The 20,066-nt window shown below is 44.7% G+C and overlaps 1 protein-coding gene across 1 annotated transcript in view; it reads left to right on the plus strand.

Moving 5' to 3' along the window:
• The window catches only part of LOC8043830 (high-affinity choline transporter 1), a 97,106-nt gene that overhangs the window by 18,485 nt on the left and 58,555 nt on the right, over positions 1–20,066 (plus strand). The window contains exons 2-3 of the mRNA XM_042286368.1: positions 13,898–14,092; positions 18,575–18,682. Coding sequence (XP_042142302.1) covers positions 13,915–14,092; positions 18,575–18,682 — 286 coding nt within the window. The 5' untranslated portion in view covers positions 13,898–13,914. The remainder of the gene's footprint in view (positions 1–13,897; positions 14,093–18,574; positions 18,683–20,066) is intronic.

Here is a 20,066-nt window from a genome sequence, read left to right on the forward strand (position 1 = left end):
ACTGCCAGGAAAATTTCTGACATCGATGGCCATGGTCCCAGCCAGGCACCGGATAATTCCTTTAGAATCGTTTTCGCCCCCCCCCCCCCACACACACACACACTTTACAGAACATTTTTATGTGCGTGAGCGCACGCCGTAGCTTTGGCCTCAAAGAACTGACAACTCTTACATCATCTGCACAAGTGAAAAGCTTAATAGGCGGCACCACTAAGCCAGTCCCCCCCTTCCCCCCCCCCCCCCCCCCCTCGCCGCCCCTTTTCCGTGTACTAATCTCATGCCCCTTTACTTGGCTCCGCAGGGAGGAAGTGAAAGAAAGAGAGAGCAGCTTTACTAAGTATAACTTGGGACCTAGGGTAGTAGACGACTTTCCGCGGCGTGTGTTACATAGTCCGGCATAGTCACTACGGAGGCGACCATCAGTGTCCTGCCCTACTCTTAGTCCAGCATACTTTGTACGCATGTAACCGTCGGAGGCGAGTCATACAATTTAGCTGCAAGCTCTCTCAGTCCGAAAATTGTGTTTAAATGCGACAGCTCTATAGGGTGAGTAGCGCTTTTAATTCGGGTGGTGCCTGGGGCAGGATGAATTTTAGATTTCAGTGCCTGGGCTGTGTGGTGCCCTTCGTTCAGGTGGTACCTATGACAGGGTTTTATATGGGAACGGACTACGTCATAATATTGTCTCTTCATGACGCTGTGCACCACGCGGATACAGAGCATACGCTGCATTTTCTGGGTCATCATATTCGCGACTCCAGCGACCTAAAGGGGGCGCCACCACCAAAAAAACATGGCGGCTGAGTCCAGGTCGCGGCGGCTCGGCCGGGCCGCCTGAACAGGTGGCGCGTTCAATTTAACAGATTTTCTTTTGTTTAACGCCCAATTTTATAGGTATTTGAGCTGAGACGGTTAACTGTAGCCGGTGCAGATAAACTTGCAAAGCATAGTTTTGTTTTACCGGTGTTTTTTTTGTTCTTTTCGTGTCAAACTTTCGTTTCGGAGATTTCGTTCAAAACCGAAACTATGGGCTTCGGAGAGACGGTAATATACTAATCAGTTTTGATCATCTAAGGAAAGCGGCAATAACTACAGAATTGTTCCACCGCCGGCAATTTCCAGCTAACTCGCATGCCTTGACCTTGCGACTTATCTGTCCACGAAATCGAGCTTTTGTGCGTATCCGTGTTTAAGAAAGAGCTCCAGTCGTCTGCTTGGTCAACAACCCAGGCTGCAGGAAAATTACGAAAATTAAGCAAGCGCTTCTTGAGCCAAGAAGCATTTTAACCCGCTGGCGCCACACTAAGCAGCTAATACTCGTATTTCATTTCTGGTTTTAGTAGCAATCGAAAAGTCATTTTGACGAGCGGGTTATGTATTATATTACGTACTATGTCCCACTAAAGCGATGTTAGTATATCCTTCGGGTTGAAATATGAGCTTAGTTGACTAGCTATTAGGTGAGCTGCTGAATAAAAGTATATTTGACAGACGGAGACATACTACTTAAACTTAGCCAAATGGTTCTATAGCCGGCAGCACGGAGACTAACTGAATAGAGTCTTCATTGAAGATCCACGCAGAACCTCTCTGCATTGAACTTTGCTTCGAATCCTGAACGGAGAAAATTAGTACTTTTTTGTGGCCGGTCAACCCGATTAATGTAGACGTATATTGCTACTGGCTTCGACGTCCTCGTTATATAAATATTGGAGGCGCGATAGGTCAAAATGCCGTGACAGCATCTAACGTTGCGAGACTTGTCTCCCACCTTTTGAAAACAGATAATTTCCCTCATTCATCATTTGCAGCGAGCAAGTTTTCCTGAATCAAGTAATTGCGAAATCAGCCCAACTCCTTCAGTGTGGTCCAGAGGCGTTTTCGGCGAAAAGCAGCCAAGATGAATAGCCAACGCACCGACCGGCGTTGGTGGCTCAAACTTGAAGCTAACCGAATTCCACAACCAAACTCAAGAAAAGCAGCTATCGAACCTTCCCATTCACTTGACTGCAACATTGATGTTCCCTCCAGTATCAGTTACCAAGCAGTCGCCACTTTGAATGTGATTCGAGACAGACAAGAAATCAAAAAGTTTTTTCCGTGATTCCTCCCCATCCAAGAAATCGAAAGCACGCGACCGTGTGCTGTGGAGTAAACGGGCTTTCAAACATGTAATAGAAGAAAACAATCTTCTAAGGCTTCTCCACACTAATGATCACTCAGGCAAACTTAAGAAGTTTTGGGACCTTCGTCAAATTACATTGTTCGCCACCGCGCCGACAACACGTTTCCCCGAAAGCCACCAGAGACGCGGAGGGGCGCGGAGCGACCTGGACCGGCTGGTTCCCGGTTTTCCCGCTTGGCGGCGACCGTTTTGGTTTCCTGCCCTCTCCACTTTCCCTCGTTCCGCGAGCTCTTTCCACACCACCTGTTTCTGCTATTCTCTTTTTTACCCCTTCCACTCGTTTTCACTCCGCGCGCTTTCTTGCACCACCTGCTTCTGCTTCTGGCGTTCCAGTGTACTGCGTCCGTAGCTAGGTTCAGTTGCGGCTTTCACCCAAAGCGGATGTCACGTAGACCAGAAAACAAACACCTAACAAGGGAACCAAAAAAGAAACGTAAATTTTTCCTCGTGTACTGGATGACACTAGTGGGTACAGCTCAATTCGGACTCTAACCTAGCGGTAGAATTTGGGGTCCACAAATATGTTTTTGCACATTACCATGTAATATGCGAAGACACGTCCCTGTTGTGTTCTCACGAACATGCGTCCCGGAATGTGTGCACGCCAAAGGTCACTAAATTGGCACAAAATATTCCTTTTTTTTTTCTTCCTAGCTTTCAATATGTTTCCTGCTCGTGGTGGGATTTTGAGAAAGAATTATTTAAGACACGGATGAGGTGTGACGTCACATGCATATACAGCGCCACGGAAAGTTGTAGCTTCAAGAACAGGTATTTCCTCCTACTACCACTAAATTTAGGGAAGGCGTTTACTATGTCCAGCGACATAGACTGATCAGCACTTCATGGTGAGATTGAACGTATTCGGCGTTCACGGGAGTTAGGCAATGGCGCTTAAAGCGCCTTTCCGACTGTTTAGCGTCCTATCGTGGACCTACAGCAAACGTGGGCCCGGGGTGCCAACAAATGACATCACAGGAACCGGAGTGTCATGCTGTCGGACGTCGTGATCCTGGCGGTTGGTGGTAGAAATGCAGGCGAAAAGCACCAGGGGACGCGAGTGTCGCTGTTGTCGCGGCGTCCCAAAGTCTGGCTGCCAAAGCATCCGTGGACTGCAGCAGAACAGGCGTCTGCACCATCCACCACCGCTGCTGGGAGACCGCCAGGATCATGTCCGGCTAGAGCATAACGTTTCTATGACGTCATAAGGCGGAAATCGAATGACCACATTTTGGAATGTGATACGTTCTAGCACCATTGTTTTGTCGGGGGCTTGATCTTTCTTGCTGTTTTGTTTCTAACACAGAAAGTGTAGATGACCTGGGATCAGTACACGGTTTACGGGACGCCACGAAAACCGTCATATGTACACAAAATGTAATGATCCTGCGTCTTACTATATTTAGCATCAGAAACATGTGACGCGCAAGATATCGGCCACCAGACTTGGAGGCCGATATTTTGGATATTGGCCTCCAAAGTTGGAGCTGCGCATTGCGCGAAGTTTAGCGGAAAGCACAGCAAACAAACACGATCCACTTTGTCATAAAAACGACTCTAGCGGGTGACAGGCTAAGGATGCAGTAACCGGTCCGCGTTAAGCAAGAGCTCCTCGCCTTTTCCCAGCTTCCATTGCAAGTACCGCAGTAAATAAAGATTTAGGCTCCAAGCGCATCTTTACTAATGTACTCATTTATGTAGACAATTAGAATATATGTGTGTATGTCCACTTTTAATTATATATATATGTATATATATACGGAACAGCACCTGAGAACAAAAGACGGCACTCGAGAGAAATATGTTCACAGAAATATTTGCCCTTAAAGGAGTTGGTCGAGGAGGTCACCAAAAAAGTGAGCTTGAAACGTTTCGGGCCTGGTAGGCTCTTCGTCAGTCAAAGTAAGAACACTTCGATCTCCTTTTCTTTCAATCAAAGAAAAAATGGCCGGAAAAAAGAAGTTATTTCGCAAAATGCTTACCGTTTAGCGGGTATCTACTCAACTAAATTCTCGCTTAAAAGTTTAATATATCCCGATACCGAAGCAGCAAACACTGTGGAAATAATTAAATATAATATTATTACTGCCATTCTTATCATAAAACCAGTTTTTGGGACATGTGGTTGGACATAAGTAGGGTTTGGAGTTTTCGGTTTAAACCGATAAAAACCGATAAAAGTACGCCTAATTCATTTTCCGGAATTCGGTTTTAACCGAAAAAGTTCACTTTGTAGGTTCGGCGTTTACGGTTTAAACCAATAAAAGTATGTCTAATTCGTTTACTAAAATTCGGATTTTAACCGAAAAAGGTTAGTTTTTTAGGGCCGCGTTGACGCGGGTGGGGAAAGGGGGGGGGGGGGGGGAAAGAGAGGGCTTTGCAAGGTTCAACATGCAACAAAAAGGGTCTTGAATTGGCCTTCGCCGGACATTTGTGTCCTTTCAGTGATCAGACCTAGTTTGTCAAGTTCCTGGTCCTAATAAAAAGTTCCGGTGTCATACACTTCAGAGGACACCGAGGAAATCCGTTAATACCTTTCTTAACACTCTCTTTCAAACTTCTCTGTGGTTAAAAACGTTAATACAATGGATCTCTTTTTTTTTTTTTTTTTTGTTGCCAGTTTGCTGGTTTTTTGTACGGTCATCACCTCAGACAAGTCACGTCGTCAGATTGGGAAGGAAAAAGAAGCGCACTTAAGATTATGCCCGCGAATTTCGCGATTTTGAGGTGTGTCCTGACGGAAGTTGCAGCGAAGACCACGTACTTATATGTGCCGTTATTCTTTGAGTGTTCACAATTATCACTGTTACAAGGATCATCTGATCCGGTGTCCGATAGTGTTTCTTTCATATTCACCGAAAAAAAAAACAGTAATTTTTGGGGGGAATATATATACATCGAAAAAATCCGAAAATTAAATTTTAAAATAAACACCGAAACAAGTACGCCGAATTTTGAAAAATAAAAACCGAAAACGCTGAACACTAGACATAAGTCAACTATGCCTGGTGTCATGTGAAGCCAATGAGAGGCCCAATGTTAAGCGTTTGCTTGTGTCGCGTTAAACGATGAAGCGAGAAAAAAAAAAAAACAGTGCGGCACCGATTAGAAGATCTCAATTAAATGTCCATGAAAAAAGACGGCAATGATCCTTTCGAACTGTTAAGGCCCTTCGGTTCTAAAGTATTAAATTTATAAATAAATTCAGATTCTTTATTTTTTCGATCTCTGGTGGTCCGAAAGCCTCCCGGGAGTGTAATAAAATTAAGATCAGAAAGTCCGTTATGTCCTGCGGAGTTTAAGTGACGAGAAACTGGTCCGGCAACGTGTTTACGTATATGACTTTTATGTAGATTCATGCGTTTTCTTATGCTTGTTTTAGTTTCTCCTATGTATTGAATTTGGCATTTTTTTACATTGAATCAAATAAATGACATTTTCGGAATTACAGTCAAAGGTACCATTTATTTTCCAGTTAAAGTTATTTGATATGCTACAAATAGAGTTAGCTATAATTATGGCCCCACATAAGCTGCATTGGTTATGATTGCACTTGATGCAACCAATAGGGACCAGGCTACGTCCGATGGAGTTTTGGGGACTGTTTAAAAAGATCTAATAAATTACGTGGTCTCTTAAACGCTATACCAGGGGGTCGAGGGATAACTGCCTTTAAAGCTGTGTCCATGTCTAAAACATTCATGTGTATATTGTTTATGTTTGGAAGTTTTGACTGGTAAGGTAAGATTAGTCGTAATTCATGGTTATTTCTTTTCGGCCGCTCTACTAAACACGCGTTTCGAGCAGTGTTGTACGGAACGGCGTTCCAAGGAACGGCGTTCCTGGAACGCGTTCCTTTTAGGAGGAACGAAGGAACGCCGCCGTTCCATTTGGCATCGGTGGAACTGGAACGGGAACTCGTTACATTTTTACTGGAACGGGAAAAAGAACGGCGTTCCTTTTTTCCGCTACTGGGGTAATTTTTAATTTATTTTTAAGAGGGATATTTTAAAAGTATAAAAACAATGTCTTCACGAAGAGCAGAATCTCGTTAACGTTTTGGTTACTTATGTTAGGGTTTATTTTGTGTGGTCCTCGCTTGGTAACAGTTGGGTACATGAGAGCTAGTGGACGTTAATTTTTTTTTTTTCGTGCCCGAGGCTGCAGTTCAAAGAGCAAAACATAAAAACTTTAGTCAAAGGAAAAGTCACAGAAAGAGGGACGTTTCAAACTCAGCTACTTGCGTTGCTTCCACAAATCCTCATGCACGCAGAAATCTTAGGCCGACTACAGCCGCCACTGAACTTACACAAAGAGAACCACAGTTACAACAAAAGAGCAGGTTACTAGTCTCTAGACATTGAACGCACTCCTCTATCCCGAACACTGGTCACTTAAAAAATACACAAAAATGTACCGTTATTCCTTCTCCCCTCCTTCAAACTGAACAAGGAATTCAACCTTCACGAAGAAGGACTTGAGTTTTCAAGACTGACCTTCCAAAAGCCCTACCCTCTTCTTCATTTGTTTGTCATGCAGACAGCAACATCGATAAGCAACTGTTGTTAAGTTCGAACAGGGAACATTGTTAGATTGAAACGTACGAGGTTGTTGTAAAACGCTCGTGCAATGCAACAGTACATTTAGCTCGCCTGCATTGCCCACCACAAACATGAATATGGTTAAAAGCTGAGACTTTTAATGGTGAATATATCATAAAATAAATATTTGCTTCCGCTTGTTTTCTTCTCCAGGTGCCTTTCCATCACGGCATTCAAATTCTTGTGTTGGCATTTGATGGGATAGATGAAAATATAAAACGTGGTTCGATCCAACTCACTATGGTAATCAGCAAAATATAAATGTAACGTATATGTAACGATACGTTCCATTGTTTAACTGTAACGGGAACGAGTTCCTTTTTTAGATATGGAACTTGTAACGGGAACGCGTTCCAAATATCAGAAGGAACGAGGAACGAGCTTTCGTTCCTTTTCTTGAGGAACGTGTACAACACTGGTTCCGAGAGATCGCTCGACGTTTTGATATAGAATTATTTATTAGCGGTAAGGCGTATCCACGGTTAATGAAATCCTCTCCTAGTGCTCTAGCTTTTATATCAAAATCCTTATCTTCTGAACATAAGCGTCTTAAGCGTAGCATTTGACTGTATGGTATACCTTTTTTTGTTTTGTATTGGATGACAGCTTTTATAATGTAGAAATTGACGTGTATCTGTAGGTTTTCGATATAAGGTTGTTTTCAAACCATTTTCAGTAAGTCTTACTTTAATATCTAGAAAGTCTATTTCTGCATCGGAGTATTTAATGTTAATTTAATATGTGGATTAAAATTGTTTGCAAAATTAATAAATTCAAAGAGCTTACCTTCCCCATTATTCCAAATTATAAATATGTCGTCTAGGAAACGTTTATAAAAAAGGGGTTTATGCGGGAAGGAGTTAAGTAGCCGCTCTTCTAGCGACATCATATATATATTTGCATAGGAGGGAGAGAAGCGAGATCCCATTGCTGCGCCATGTATTTGTAAATAGTGCTCATTCATAAATGTAAAGTTATTAAGCTCTAAAGCTAAGTGCATAAAAATATTTAAGACGCTTTTACTAACAGTGAGGTCGTTCTCATTAACAATATTAAGAACTGCTTGAATACCTTCATCATGCGGTATATTAGTGTAAAGAGATACTACGTCCATTGTGACAAGCAACGTACTATTAGTCCTAAAATCTATATAGATATCATTAATCAAATTGAGAAAATGAGAGGAGTCTTTTACGTAGGACGGGGCACCGGCTGCAGTACTTTTCATTTGTTCGTCAATAAAGGCGGAAATATTCTCTGTATTAGTACCTATTCCCGAAATAATTGGTCTACCTGGGTGATTTGGCTTATGTACTTTCATTAGCATAGAGAACTGTCCTGGTCTCGGATTTTCCTGAATGAGATACGTAGAAATGTTTTTCTCTATTTTCTTATTATCTACTAGGTACTTTAATTGGTTTTTTATTGTCTCTCGAAACTTAAGTGTTGGATCATAATCTAGTTTTTTTTATAAAACTTAGTGTCGTTCAGTTGTTTAATTGCTTCCGATACATAGTCGGCTGTGTTAACTATGCACATACCTCCTCCTTTGTCAGCCTGGGCTATTATGATATCTCTGTTATCCGTGAGGTTTTTTAAGCATTGTCTATCCTTATAAGTTAAATTATTATTAAGTGGTCTGTCTTTTTTATACGCTGATAAAACATCTTTCTGGAGCGCCTCTATGTATTTTATGACATTAACATTTTGTTAATTCAACGGCGGAATCCAATAGGATTTGTGTTTATATAATGGCTCTTGATAAGGAGCTCCTTTGAAAAAAACTTTACAGTGCAATTGCTGTGCAAATTCATTTAAACCTTTGTGCAAGTCCAAATCATCACTATTGTTGTGAGGAGTGGGGCAAAACTCCAATCCCTTCTTGAGAACTATCTCTTTGTGTTTAGAAATTACATGGGAAGAATAATTGAATATTTCGGGCTTTTCTCCACCCAAATCTGTAGAATGTTCTGAGTTACATGTATTAGTATCCTCTGTTCTATTAATTAGGCGTGAAAAGAAGTTTTTCCATTTTTCTATTAGGGGCGAGAAAAAATCCCAGAGTACATTATCTCTAAGTGCTTTACGTCGTTTAGTATTAATTACTTCTCGCTCCTTTTTATGTATGTAATGCTGCAATTCTTTTAATATTATTAAAGGTAAACCAGGGGAAGTTTTTAAAATAATATCGATCTGAGACTTTAAAGTACGAATATTTTCCATTGACTGCTGTATGGTAATGTCCAGTAAAGACATTCTAAAATTAAATATAGCGCAATCCCATGTTTGTACATTTACATGGGATAACTGTATGGTTGGAGCTGTGTATGTGTTATAAAAACCTAACGGAAACATTTTTTTGTGTGCGGCAGTTTTGCAAAAAAAGTTTATGGGATTCAAATCGAATTAATTTATCGAAACCAACACGAAGATTAAAAAAGGTTTGGAGAAAAGCCTGTGGGAGTCAATTTGAATCCGACGAACGTCGGCGTTTACTTTGTGGAGCGCGTCGAAAACGACCCGCTAGTGGATTTCTATTACGTGAGGAGTCATCCCTCACACTTTGCATCGAGTGCAATCATAACTAGGGTGTGTACTTTCCGGTGTTTATTTGTTAGAAAAATCGGCGGATGTTTTTCGGTGTTTATTTATTTTCAAAACACCGGTGTATTTCGGTAGAACGTCTCACGGCGAGGCTAAAATCGGTGATTATCGGTGAAAAAAAAACGATTGATCACAGACAGAGGGTTACAATTTTATTCACATAGTTCATACACTCCTTATATAGCTAGCAACTATTTCTCACACTTGGTCTAGTGGATGAAAGCATTATAGTATATGCAAGCATACATGCCTTGCGTGTAGATGCTTGCATCTACACGTAAGGAACGTGCTGCCGTCATGGCAGCACGTTCCTTGCGGTTCGCCACCCGCAATTATGAAAACGCACGCTCCTGTACGACACGGACGTTGGTAGTGTCTTCCAGAAACCACAGCAGCCTCTGAATACATGGCTTGCACCGACATCACTTGGCCAGACACAATGAGGAAAAGGCACGTGAGAGCCTACCCTCTACTGCGTTAATTGTTCCACAAAAGGGGGCCATGGGAGACACAATAGGGGAAAGGCGTATGAAAGCTTAGCTTCCACTGCGTTCACCAGACGCTTTTGACCCCCAGAAAGGAGGGCGGACTGACGCCGCCTGCAAGCCACGTATAAACACTGGAAGAATGCAGGATCCACGAGATAACACGTTTGACGAACCTCTACGGGGAAGGGGTTTCGCTATGGCGGAAACTAGCAACGAGCGGTGTTTTTCGGTTTTAACCAGGGCAAAAATATCCAACCACCGGTGTTTTTCGGTTTTAACCGATTTTATATTTTCGTCACCGACGGATGTTTATCGGTGTTTTTCGCTTAAAACCGGAAAATGCACACCCTAATCATAACCAATGCAGTTTATGTGGGGACATAATTATAGCTAACTCTATTCGTAGCACATCAAATAACTTTAACTGGAAAATAAATGGTACCTTTGACTGTAATTCGGAAAATGTCATTTATTTGATTCAATGTAAAAAATGCCAAATTCAATATATAGGAGAAACTAAAACAAGCATAAGAAAACGCATGAATCTACATAAAAGTCATATACGTAAACACGTTGCCGGACCAGTTTCTCGTCACTTAAACTCCGCAGGACATAACGGACTTTCTGATTTCATTTTATTATACTCCAGGGGGGCTTTCGGACCACCAGAGATCGAAAAAATAAAGAATTTGAATTTATTTATAAATTTAAAACTTTAGAACCGAAGTCATTGCCGTCTTTTTTCATGGACATTTATTTGAGATCTTCTAATCGGTGCCGCACTGTTTTTTTTGTTTTTTTTTCTCGCTTCATTGTTTAATGCGACACGAGGAAACGCTTAACATTGGGCCTCTCATTGGCTTCACATGACACCAGGTATAGTTGGCTTATGTCCAACCACATGTCCCAAAAACTGGTTTTATGATAAGAATGACAGTAATATTATTATATTTAATTATTTCCACAGTATTTGCTGCTTCGGTATCGGGATATATTAAACTTTTAAGCGAGCATTTAGTTGAGTAGATACCCGCTAAACGGTAAGCATTTTGCGAATTAACTACTTCTTTTTTCCGGCCATTTTTTCTTTGATTGAAAGAAAAGGAGAACGAAGTGTTCTTACTTTGACTGACGAAGAGCCTACCAGGCCCGAAACGTTTCAAGCTCACTTTTTTGGTGACCTCCTCGACCAACTCCTTTAAGGGCAAATATTTCTGTGAAAAAAAAATATATATATATACAAACAGCAACAACGGAAGATTAAATCGTCCGTTGTTGCTGTTTTCACTAAGGAATTTTTTCTTCTCGGTTATATATATATATATATATATATATGTTATCTTATCAAGATATACATGTTTCAAACGCCAAAAGAATCACTTCTTCCTCCGACAACAAAATATTTTAACAACTAGCACGCGTGGCGTGTGAAAAATGCGCAAAAAATATTTTTTTCCCGAGGTGAAATCAAGTAGACATAATTTGCACCGACGTCACATCAGCGGTAATTCACGTGGGCTCGCCGCTTAACGCATACAGTCGCTAGTAATGTGATCTAGAATGCGCAGACGCCGACCAGGCCGCAGAGACCACGCAGTCTACCTGGCAGAGTATGGAGGGTTAGGACGGCAGTAGAGGCGTTTCAATGTGAGCACTATCCCCGCAGCGGGATACCTTCCCTACATCCCACGAATGCACGGTTTCCGGACGACAGCGTGGTCTGTACTGTCTAGTCGCCGTTTGTGCATTCTAATAGATCATATCGCTAGCGCCGCTGCCTCGTTCAGCGTACATTTTGCACCAGCCAATCTGTTTCTGTGGGTGAGAACGAGTAATAATAAAGAGTTGTAGTATTGCGTAAAAGAGAAAACTAATTCGCTGTGCGCTGCGCACGCTGCGCTGTGTTCGCTGTGCGTGCGTTAACGTTGCGTGCTAAACTTTGCGCATGCGCGTCGTCCCCATGCGCCAATTCAAGACCGAAGTGTGCGCTGCGTTTACTCGAAGCGTGGAACACGTAACGCTAATGCTTGCGTTGCTCGTATCCACACTGCTAAAACTTTTGAATTACCAGCAGCGCGATCCATTGACGTTACGTGGAAGACATGTATATGTGGGAAGTGTCAAATGGATGCACTATAATCACTGAGAGGGTGGGAACGGCATGGACGGCTTTAAGTTGTCCTGCCTCCAGCGCAACCAGGGTGTAAGATAGACAGATGGGGAAACGAGAACCAAATGAGCGACCGGATCGTATCCCCCTCGGTTTTCTCTTTTTGCGGCGCCATCTATGTGGAGCGCCGTGAACTCTCACTCCGGGTGGGCGACCTTTGGCGACCGGCTAAACTGACGGAGATGGTTTGTCGTGGATTTTCAATGGAGGACTGTCGTGCTCTCGGCTTATTTTGCGCACTCTACCATAGAGTTCCACGCAAATTCGATTTCGATTTTTTTTTCCCCTCTCGCCGCAGCGCCATCTGTCGCAAATCTGGGGTACCCGCAAGCAGACGAGTACACAATCCGGCCACGGCGCTGCGGTAGGCTTCTATGGTCCGTTTCCCCACCTGCCTATCTTACACCCTGAGCGCGACCTTCCTGCCAGTGTTGTACACGTTCCTCAAGAAAAGGAACGAAAGCTCGTTCCTCGTTCCTTCTGATATTTGGAACGCGTTCCCGTTACAAGTTCCATATCTAAAAAAAGAACTCGTTCCCGTTACAGTTAAAAAATGGAACGTATCGTTACATATACGTTACATTTATATTTTGCTGATTACCATATTGAGTTGGATCGAACCACGTTTTATATTTTCATCTATCCCATCAAATGCCAACACAAGAATTTGAATGCCGTGATGGAAAGGCACCTGGAGAAGAAAACAAGCGGAAGCAAATATTTATTTTATGATATATTCACCATTAAAAGTCTCAGCTTTTAACCATATTCATGTTTGTGGTGGGCAATGCAGGCGAGCTAAATGTACTGTTGCATTGCACGAGCGTTTTACAACAACCTCGTACGTTTCAATCTAACAATGTTCCCTGTTCGAACTTAACAACAGTTGCTTATCGATGTTGCTGTCTGCATGACAAACAAATGAAGAAGAGGGTAGGGCTTTTGGAAGGTCAGTCTTGAAAACTCAAGTCCTTCTTCGTGAAGGTTGAATTCCTTGTTCAGTTTGAAGGAGGGGAGAAGGAATAACGGTACATTTTTGTGTATTTTTTAAGTGACCAGTGTTCGGGATAGAGGAGTGCGTTCAATGTCTAGAGACTAGTAACCTGCTCTTTTGTTGTAACTGTGGTTCTCTTTGTGTAAGTTCAGTGGCGGCCGTAGTCGGCCTCAGATTTCTGCGTGCATGAGGATTTGTGGAAGCAACGCAAGTAGCTGAGTTTGAAACGTCCCTCTTTCTGTGACTTTTCCTTTGACTAAAGTTTTTATGTTTTGCTCTTTGAACTGCAGCCTCGGGCACGAAAAAAAAAAAATTAACGTCCACTAGCTCTCATGTACCCAACTGTTACCAAGCGAGGACCACACAAAATAAATCCTAACATAAGTAACCAAAACGTTAACGAGATTCTGCTCTTCGTAAAGACATTGTTTTTATACTTTTAAAATATCCCTCTTAAAAATAAATTAAAAATTACCCCAGTAGCGGAAAAAAGGAACGCCGTTCTTTTTCCCGTTCCAGTAAAAATGTAACGAGTTCCCGTTCCAGTTCCACCGATGCCAAATGGAACGGCGGCGTTCCTTCGTTCCTCCTAAAAGGAACGCGTTCGAGGAACGCCGTTCCTTGGAACGCCGTTCCGTACAACACTGCGTCCTGCTAACGATAAAGCCTCGGTGACTCTTCGAGCGTGCACGCGCAGCCGAAGCGAATTGGAATCCAAGGAGAGCATGCAGGAGCCCGGCATCCGAAAGAGGAACCCTGCCGTTTCATTCCCTGTCGGTGACTGTAAAAACCATTCCGCGCAAAAATAATGCGTCTTCTAGAATTGAATTTGTACTACAATCGACTCTTTTTCTTCAGGTCTCCGAAGCGTAATGGGTCTCAGCGTGCCAGGTCTTGTGGCCAGCGTTCTCTTCTATGCATTCATCGTGGCCGTGGGCTTCTGGGGTGCCCGGAAGAGGCTAAGAGGGGGACCCCGGACGGACAGAAGCGAGGACCTGATGCTCGGTGGCCGTAGCGTGAGCCTTGCTGTCGGAGTGTTCACCATCATCGGTATATTGCAAGAAAAATGTCCCACGTTGCGTACGCATGGATTGAACGTGACATCATCGAATCATGCTGGAGGTTATTTCTACCATAGGCTCATCTATACTGACAAAGCCTGGCAGATGGCCACGAGCCGCGGCAGCCGAAAGTGAAAAGGTAGAGCGGGTGACAAAAGGCATGTAACGAGCGCCCCGCTGCAGCGAGACGCCGAAACTCACTCGTCCCACACCTTAGGACGTCCAGTCGTTCTTCTCGCGTTTTTCGGGCTACCGCTTCTTTTCTCGTCGGGTTTGAAAACCATGTTTCGGGTCCTCGCCGCTGCAAACGCTGTGCGCTGACTATAGACTCCCCGCGAAATGTTCTGTACTACCAGATCCTCGCGCTCCAAATCTGCGAGCGGGCACTCTATGGCTCCGTCATCGAACTGCCAGGCTTCGAGAGTATAGAGGAGGCTATTTTCCCACTTGTTCTTGCACAGGAAAGCAAATCTGGTGGTGCGGAACGTACGCGGGAAAAGTATGCTGCCTGGAAACCGTGTCCGACTGCTGAGTTTACCGCGTCCTAAAAAATGCTCCCTCCTGTTCCGCCTGATGACATGATAAATGTGCCATGTTTTCACCGGTCGCAGTCATGGCAGTTTCACAGCAAGGGCGGTATATGTAGCAGATACCTGTTCTTCTAAGGGTTGCTCTCCAGCTTGGCGTACCGTTAAAACAGGGGCAACCAAAAGTTAAGACCCAATGCTAACAGTGGCACTCGTGATCACTCCTTCTTGCCGGGACTTCTAGCACCAATGGCCAAAATGGTGAGAATTAACTACAACAACGTACGTCGGCTACCGTGACGCCACTTGTTGCAACTTCGGGACCACTTTTGATGTATGGATGAGATAGGCCGCTAAGCACTCTAATCAAAAACGCTTTACCGTCATCGTAGCAGGACGTTCACGATCAGCAAGGCCACCAAAATGAGTGCTGAGGTAATGTCATTGCAAGCCATATATTAAAATTCGAGCAAAATGTATTATGAGCGCTGCAATCTTGCGGTAACTCCCTCTTATGGTTCCTATTTCTTGTGTCACGACAATGATTTGCCTTGCCGTGACGTCGCACCATAAGGATCATTCAGCAGTTGCCTTCTGCACGGGGAACCTCAGAGTACGTAGGATGATAAGGAAAGTGGGAAGTAATGTGCGATGTTGATGAAGTGACCCTGCCGACCATGACGAATCAAAGCATATCGATGAGTGTTGTGTAAAAAGGAGTTTTAGAGCGCAGCTCTTAGGCGCCCGTTCGCGGCTTGAGTGGTTTCGCCGTCGCCGTCGGCGTAACCGTGCCTTGCATCATGGGAAACATCCTATAATGCAACGCACGGGTCTCACTCTTGCCCCGCGCATTGCATTATGAGACGTTGCCCATAAAGACGTCACGAAGGTCACGAGTGACGTCTTGTCGCAGTGTGGTGGATAGCGCGGTTGTGCTCCTGCTGGGCGCTCTCCAGCTTGCCAGTCCACGGAAGCTTCGACACCCAGGAGTTGGGACGCCACGAGGACAGCTACACGCGCTTTCACTAGTATTTTTTTTCTCCAGATCTTTCACGCCTAACCGCCAGGGTTGCAACACCCAACAGCATGGCACTTCCGCTTTTGTGACATAATTTGTTGACACTGCGGGAGCAACTTTTGATGGATGGACGTAATGGCAGCCTAACACACCAGCCGGGGACGCGTTCCGGGCACCGTTGTATGCGAAGCGCAAGTTCGTCTGCTTCTTGAGCAGGAATCGCGGTGACGTCAGAAAGATGTCCAGCTTTGATTGGCTCCGACTGGAGGGATAGTTGGTAGACCTCAAGGTACACTCTCCGGCAATATGAAAGACCCACTGGGAGCGCGTGGCCCATGCGGTGGGTGGCGGGGGCGCTGCGAGCGCTCCGGGCAATTCCATTCTGTTTCGAGGGGAGGACGCTCACTCGGGCTCAGATAAAGCGAGACGCGCTTATTAGTTAGTGCCGAGTGCCGAGCGAGCGTTCTCCCCTCGAAGCAGAATGGAACTGCCCGGAGCGCTCGCAGCGCCCCCGCCAGCCACCGCCTCGGCCACGCGCTCCCAGTGGGTCTTTCATATCGCCGGAGACTGTACCTAGCGTCGAGGTCTACCCACAATCCCTCTATCAGAGACATTCAGAGCTCGACGTTCTGACGTCATGGATGAAGAAAGAATAGAACATTTAAAACAGGAACAACCCAACCACAACCACAACACAACCACATCTTTGAAAGATGGGGTTGTGTTGTCCTTGTTTTAAATGTTTTATTCGTTCTTTATCCATGACTTAAACCAACAGGCTCTTCTTCCAAGCGTTCTGACGTCAGGGCAGCTCCTGCGCAAGAAGCGGACGAACTCGCGCTCCGCAAATTTAAAGCCTGTGCACTGGAATTTCGATATGATCACGGTGAGATTGAGCGAAGACAGATTAGAGACGATTGCTGCGTCGACGTTCGGGTGGGCCTCGTATCCAATCATCGTATCGAAAGATGCTCGGCATCGGGCTTGGGTCCAGTTTCTGAGTTGGCGCCATCCGACTGTGATGGCGTTTCATGGAGGAATGGGAAGACGTTCGGAGGCTTCGATTGTTGCGGCTGATATGGAATAGGTTGAGGAGCACCGAACAGCGCTCCAGAAAGACTCCTTGCGTGATGCGAGCTTTGCAATCTTTGGGGACTAGCATAAGCCTAATCTGGTTTTGCTCCAAGGCGTTAATTTGTGCCAGATTACTTTTCTTTCGCGTTTATGACTTCTGTTTTTTTAAAAGGTAGGGGAGGCGCTTGCCAAATAATGTTTCCATTGAATTGCCAGATGTGAGCAAAAGATGCCACCAGACGCCAAAAAAAAAAAAAAAAACAGCACTGAAGCCCCAAATTGGCACTTGTCTGCCAATTTAGGCGTAGCATTGCCAAATAAAAAAAAAAAAAATCCGGCTCTTGTTTGCAGATTTAATGCTCATTCACACTGACACATTTCCTTACGTTAAGTTACGTTACGTGTAAGTCACCGAAACGTTCGTGTCGAGGATGTCGCGTGCCTGTCCGTGTCGTACGTGTCTCTTTTTTCGTCCTGTTTGTTCGCGCCTTTTAATCTTTTAATCCTGTTTTCTCCTTGAACTCGTAGCATCGCTTAATATGAAGCACACAGGTCCGAATGACTTCAACGTAATATTTCGTAATGTAACTTAACGTGCAAAAATAGGGCAGTGTGAATGAGCCTTTAGGCTCAAAGATGCCAGATGACAGCCAGACTACTCGCAGTTGAAGCCTAACTTTGGAAATAGACCCTTTCCGAAATTCAGTGCCATCTGGTGGCTGAAATGGCGGTTTAACTTTTGCCATACGAATGGCGGCAATGAACCCGTAGCCTGCAGTATTTTATCGGGCACCGTCACTTTTGCATGTCAACGGCAGACGAGAATAAACTTTTCGCTATACAGGTTTTTCTGGATCATCTCTTCCAGTGTCGTTTCCCACAACGATGCAACCAGTCAAAACGAAGCACCAACCCAGACAGACGCCTTGATAAAGTTGTAAAAGTCAAGGGGTTTCGAAGTCGATTTTGTGCCACTAACAGGTTCACTGGGCTCGAATTAGAGAAATGAACACTTACGCAGCGCTTGCATTCAATTCCGGTTTCGCAACGTGCTAACGTCTAGAATATATAGGCCTCGAATCCTCAGCTTAGGAGTATCTTCAACATCAGTAATTAGAAAGCCGCCATTGGTATGGCACATATGCCATTTTTCAGATGATGATGATAGTGATCACAGTGGCCAGACTGAATTTCGGAAAGGGTCTATTGTTTGGCAAAATAGGGCCAAGATATCCATACTCTGGCAAAGAAGGTCAAGTCCGCTCTTCCTTGACTTCTTCGGGCTTTCGAAAACCTTAAATTCTCCGAAAAAAAAAAACAAATTTTGGCACAAAAACAAAATTAAGCCGTCTACAACTCCCTGTAACGCCGAATTAGAGCGCAGCTCTTGAGGAGGAGGGGAAGGCACTGGGTGGGGGAGTCACGTGACCTCGGAAAGGGGGTCACGTGACCAGGGGGTCACGTGACCTGGAGAGCCACGTGACCTGGGAGGTCACGTGACCTGGGGGTCACGTGACTTCGGGGGGTTGCATGCATTTCAGGTTGCATGCAATCTGAGTTGCTTGGGGGGGTCACATGACCTCGGAGGAGGTCACGTGGCCTTGGGGTCACGTGACTTCGGAGGGTTGCAAGCAACTTAGGCTGCATGCAACCTGAGTTGCTTGCAACACGTGGTTGTGGCGACATGCAACACTAAGTTCCGTGCAACTCAGGCTGCATGGAACCTGAGTTGCATGCAACGCGCGGTTACGCCGACGGCGACGGCGGCGCTGCTCAAGCCGGAAACGGGCGCCTAAGAGCTGCGCTCTAAAATCGGTTCTTTTTAGGACGGACCTTCTATGTCTTTGCGTAGCCACCTGGGTCGACGGCGGCTTCCTCAGCGGCATCGTGGAAGAGACCGCCGTGCGGGGCCTTCTCTGGTGCCAGGCTCCAGTGGGCTACTGTGTCAGCCTCTTTGTTGGTGGGTGCATTTACGACTCCCTAGCAGTTTTGTAATGGAGCGCAGCATGGTGCGTAATGTAGTACGTATTTGAATGGAAGCCAATTTAAGATGTATGTTGTGTTGCAGTACTGTTCAGTCATCAGCTAAATATAGCGGGTTAGCGTCCTGCTAAATTAACAGGGGACGCCGCGTAGGTCTTTTGGCACCTGGATTTGTGTACTTATAGTCCTAATTGATCCTGCGTACGAAGGTAGACGGAAAGTGCACTTCATTTTTTTTTAATAACGACGGAACGCGCTACAGTCTTAATCTTTCACTGTACTCATACGCAAGCTAGGAATGCAGCACACCTACTCTCAACCGCCCCAGTGTTCTTCCTCGCTACACAAGTATTCCGCTACTGAAGATTACTTCGGTGTGACATATGTCGGGTTTCGGTGAGTACTTCTTGCCCCTAAGAACAGAGTGAGCAGGGGAGAGAAGGAACATAAGCATGTCCCAGCAGGCCCAGCGATGCAGCACCGGGTCCATTTCTCGCGCTCCTTCTGCCAAAATATTTCTTCTCCACGATCCCACATGTCCCAGAGCTCGTGTTGGCTAATGCCTTTCCTGTTTGGCCCGCGGTGTGATTCAATGCCGCGGCTTGTACGTTCAGGTGGTGTTTATTTGGCGCATTTTTAACTGATATCCAACTATAGTAAATCTCTTCAAATTATCAAAGGAATCAATCGGCTCGTTATCGACGTCAAAATATTTCGAGCTTCTCGGTATAAAAGCGCGCTTAGTATTCAACGTACAATTTAAATTAACTTTATTGGCCACTTGATTTTTTCGGGCGCTTGACAGAATTTTCTTCACCGTGCGCAGTCACCTTGAGTGAATTAGAGGTGTCTGATGGGGCACTTTAAACATTTCTAAAACTGCACATTTCAAACTAGCTGTTCTAACATATTTACTGTATCTTAAGAAAATCTAAGGCAGGCTATTAAAGTAATATGCTAATTGTTTACTAAAATTAATACCTAGAAAATATACCTCTGGTTTCTTTTTATTTTCTAAAATTAATACTAAAACCCCTTCAAGCAACATTGCCGGTGGCCATTTCTCGTGCACGGGGCGCGTGATTGGATCCGAATCCTCGCCGAATGTTGACGCAGCACTAGCATTCGTACAAGCTAGGCCGAGCTTGTGCCAAACGCTGACGCTCCCTTAGTGTTCAATGCATGCTCGGAGTACGTCGCCAAACAAAGGCGGACTCGATTAATTGGCGCAGCAGCAACTAGATGGAGTGCTCTTTTGAAAAGGGTCTATCTTGTGGAAGGGTGCAACAAGAGTGCGCGACACGAGAGGGCACGACACCAGAGCGCCCCAACACCAGAGCGCACGACGGGAGAGCGCCGCG

This window comes from Ixodes scapularis, unplaced genomic scaffold (assembly GCF_016920785.2).
Source record: "Ixodes scapularis isolate PalLabHiFi unplaced genomic scaffold, ASM1692078v2 PGA_scaffold7__128_contigs__length_106722199, whole genome shotgun sequence".
Lineage (NCBI taxonomy): Eukaryota > Metazoa > Arthropoda > Arachnida > Ixodida > Ixodidae > Ixodes > Ixodes scapularis.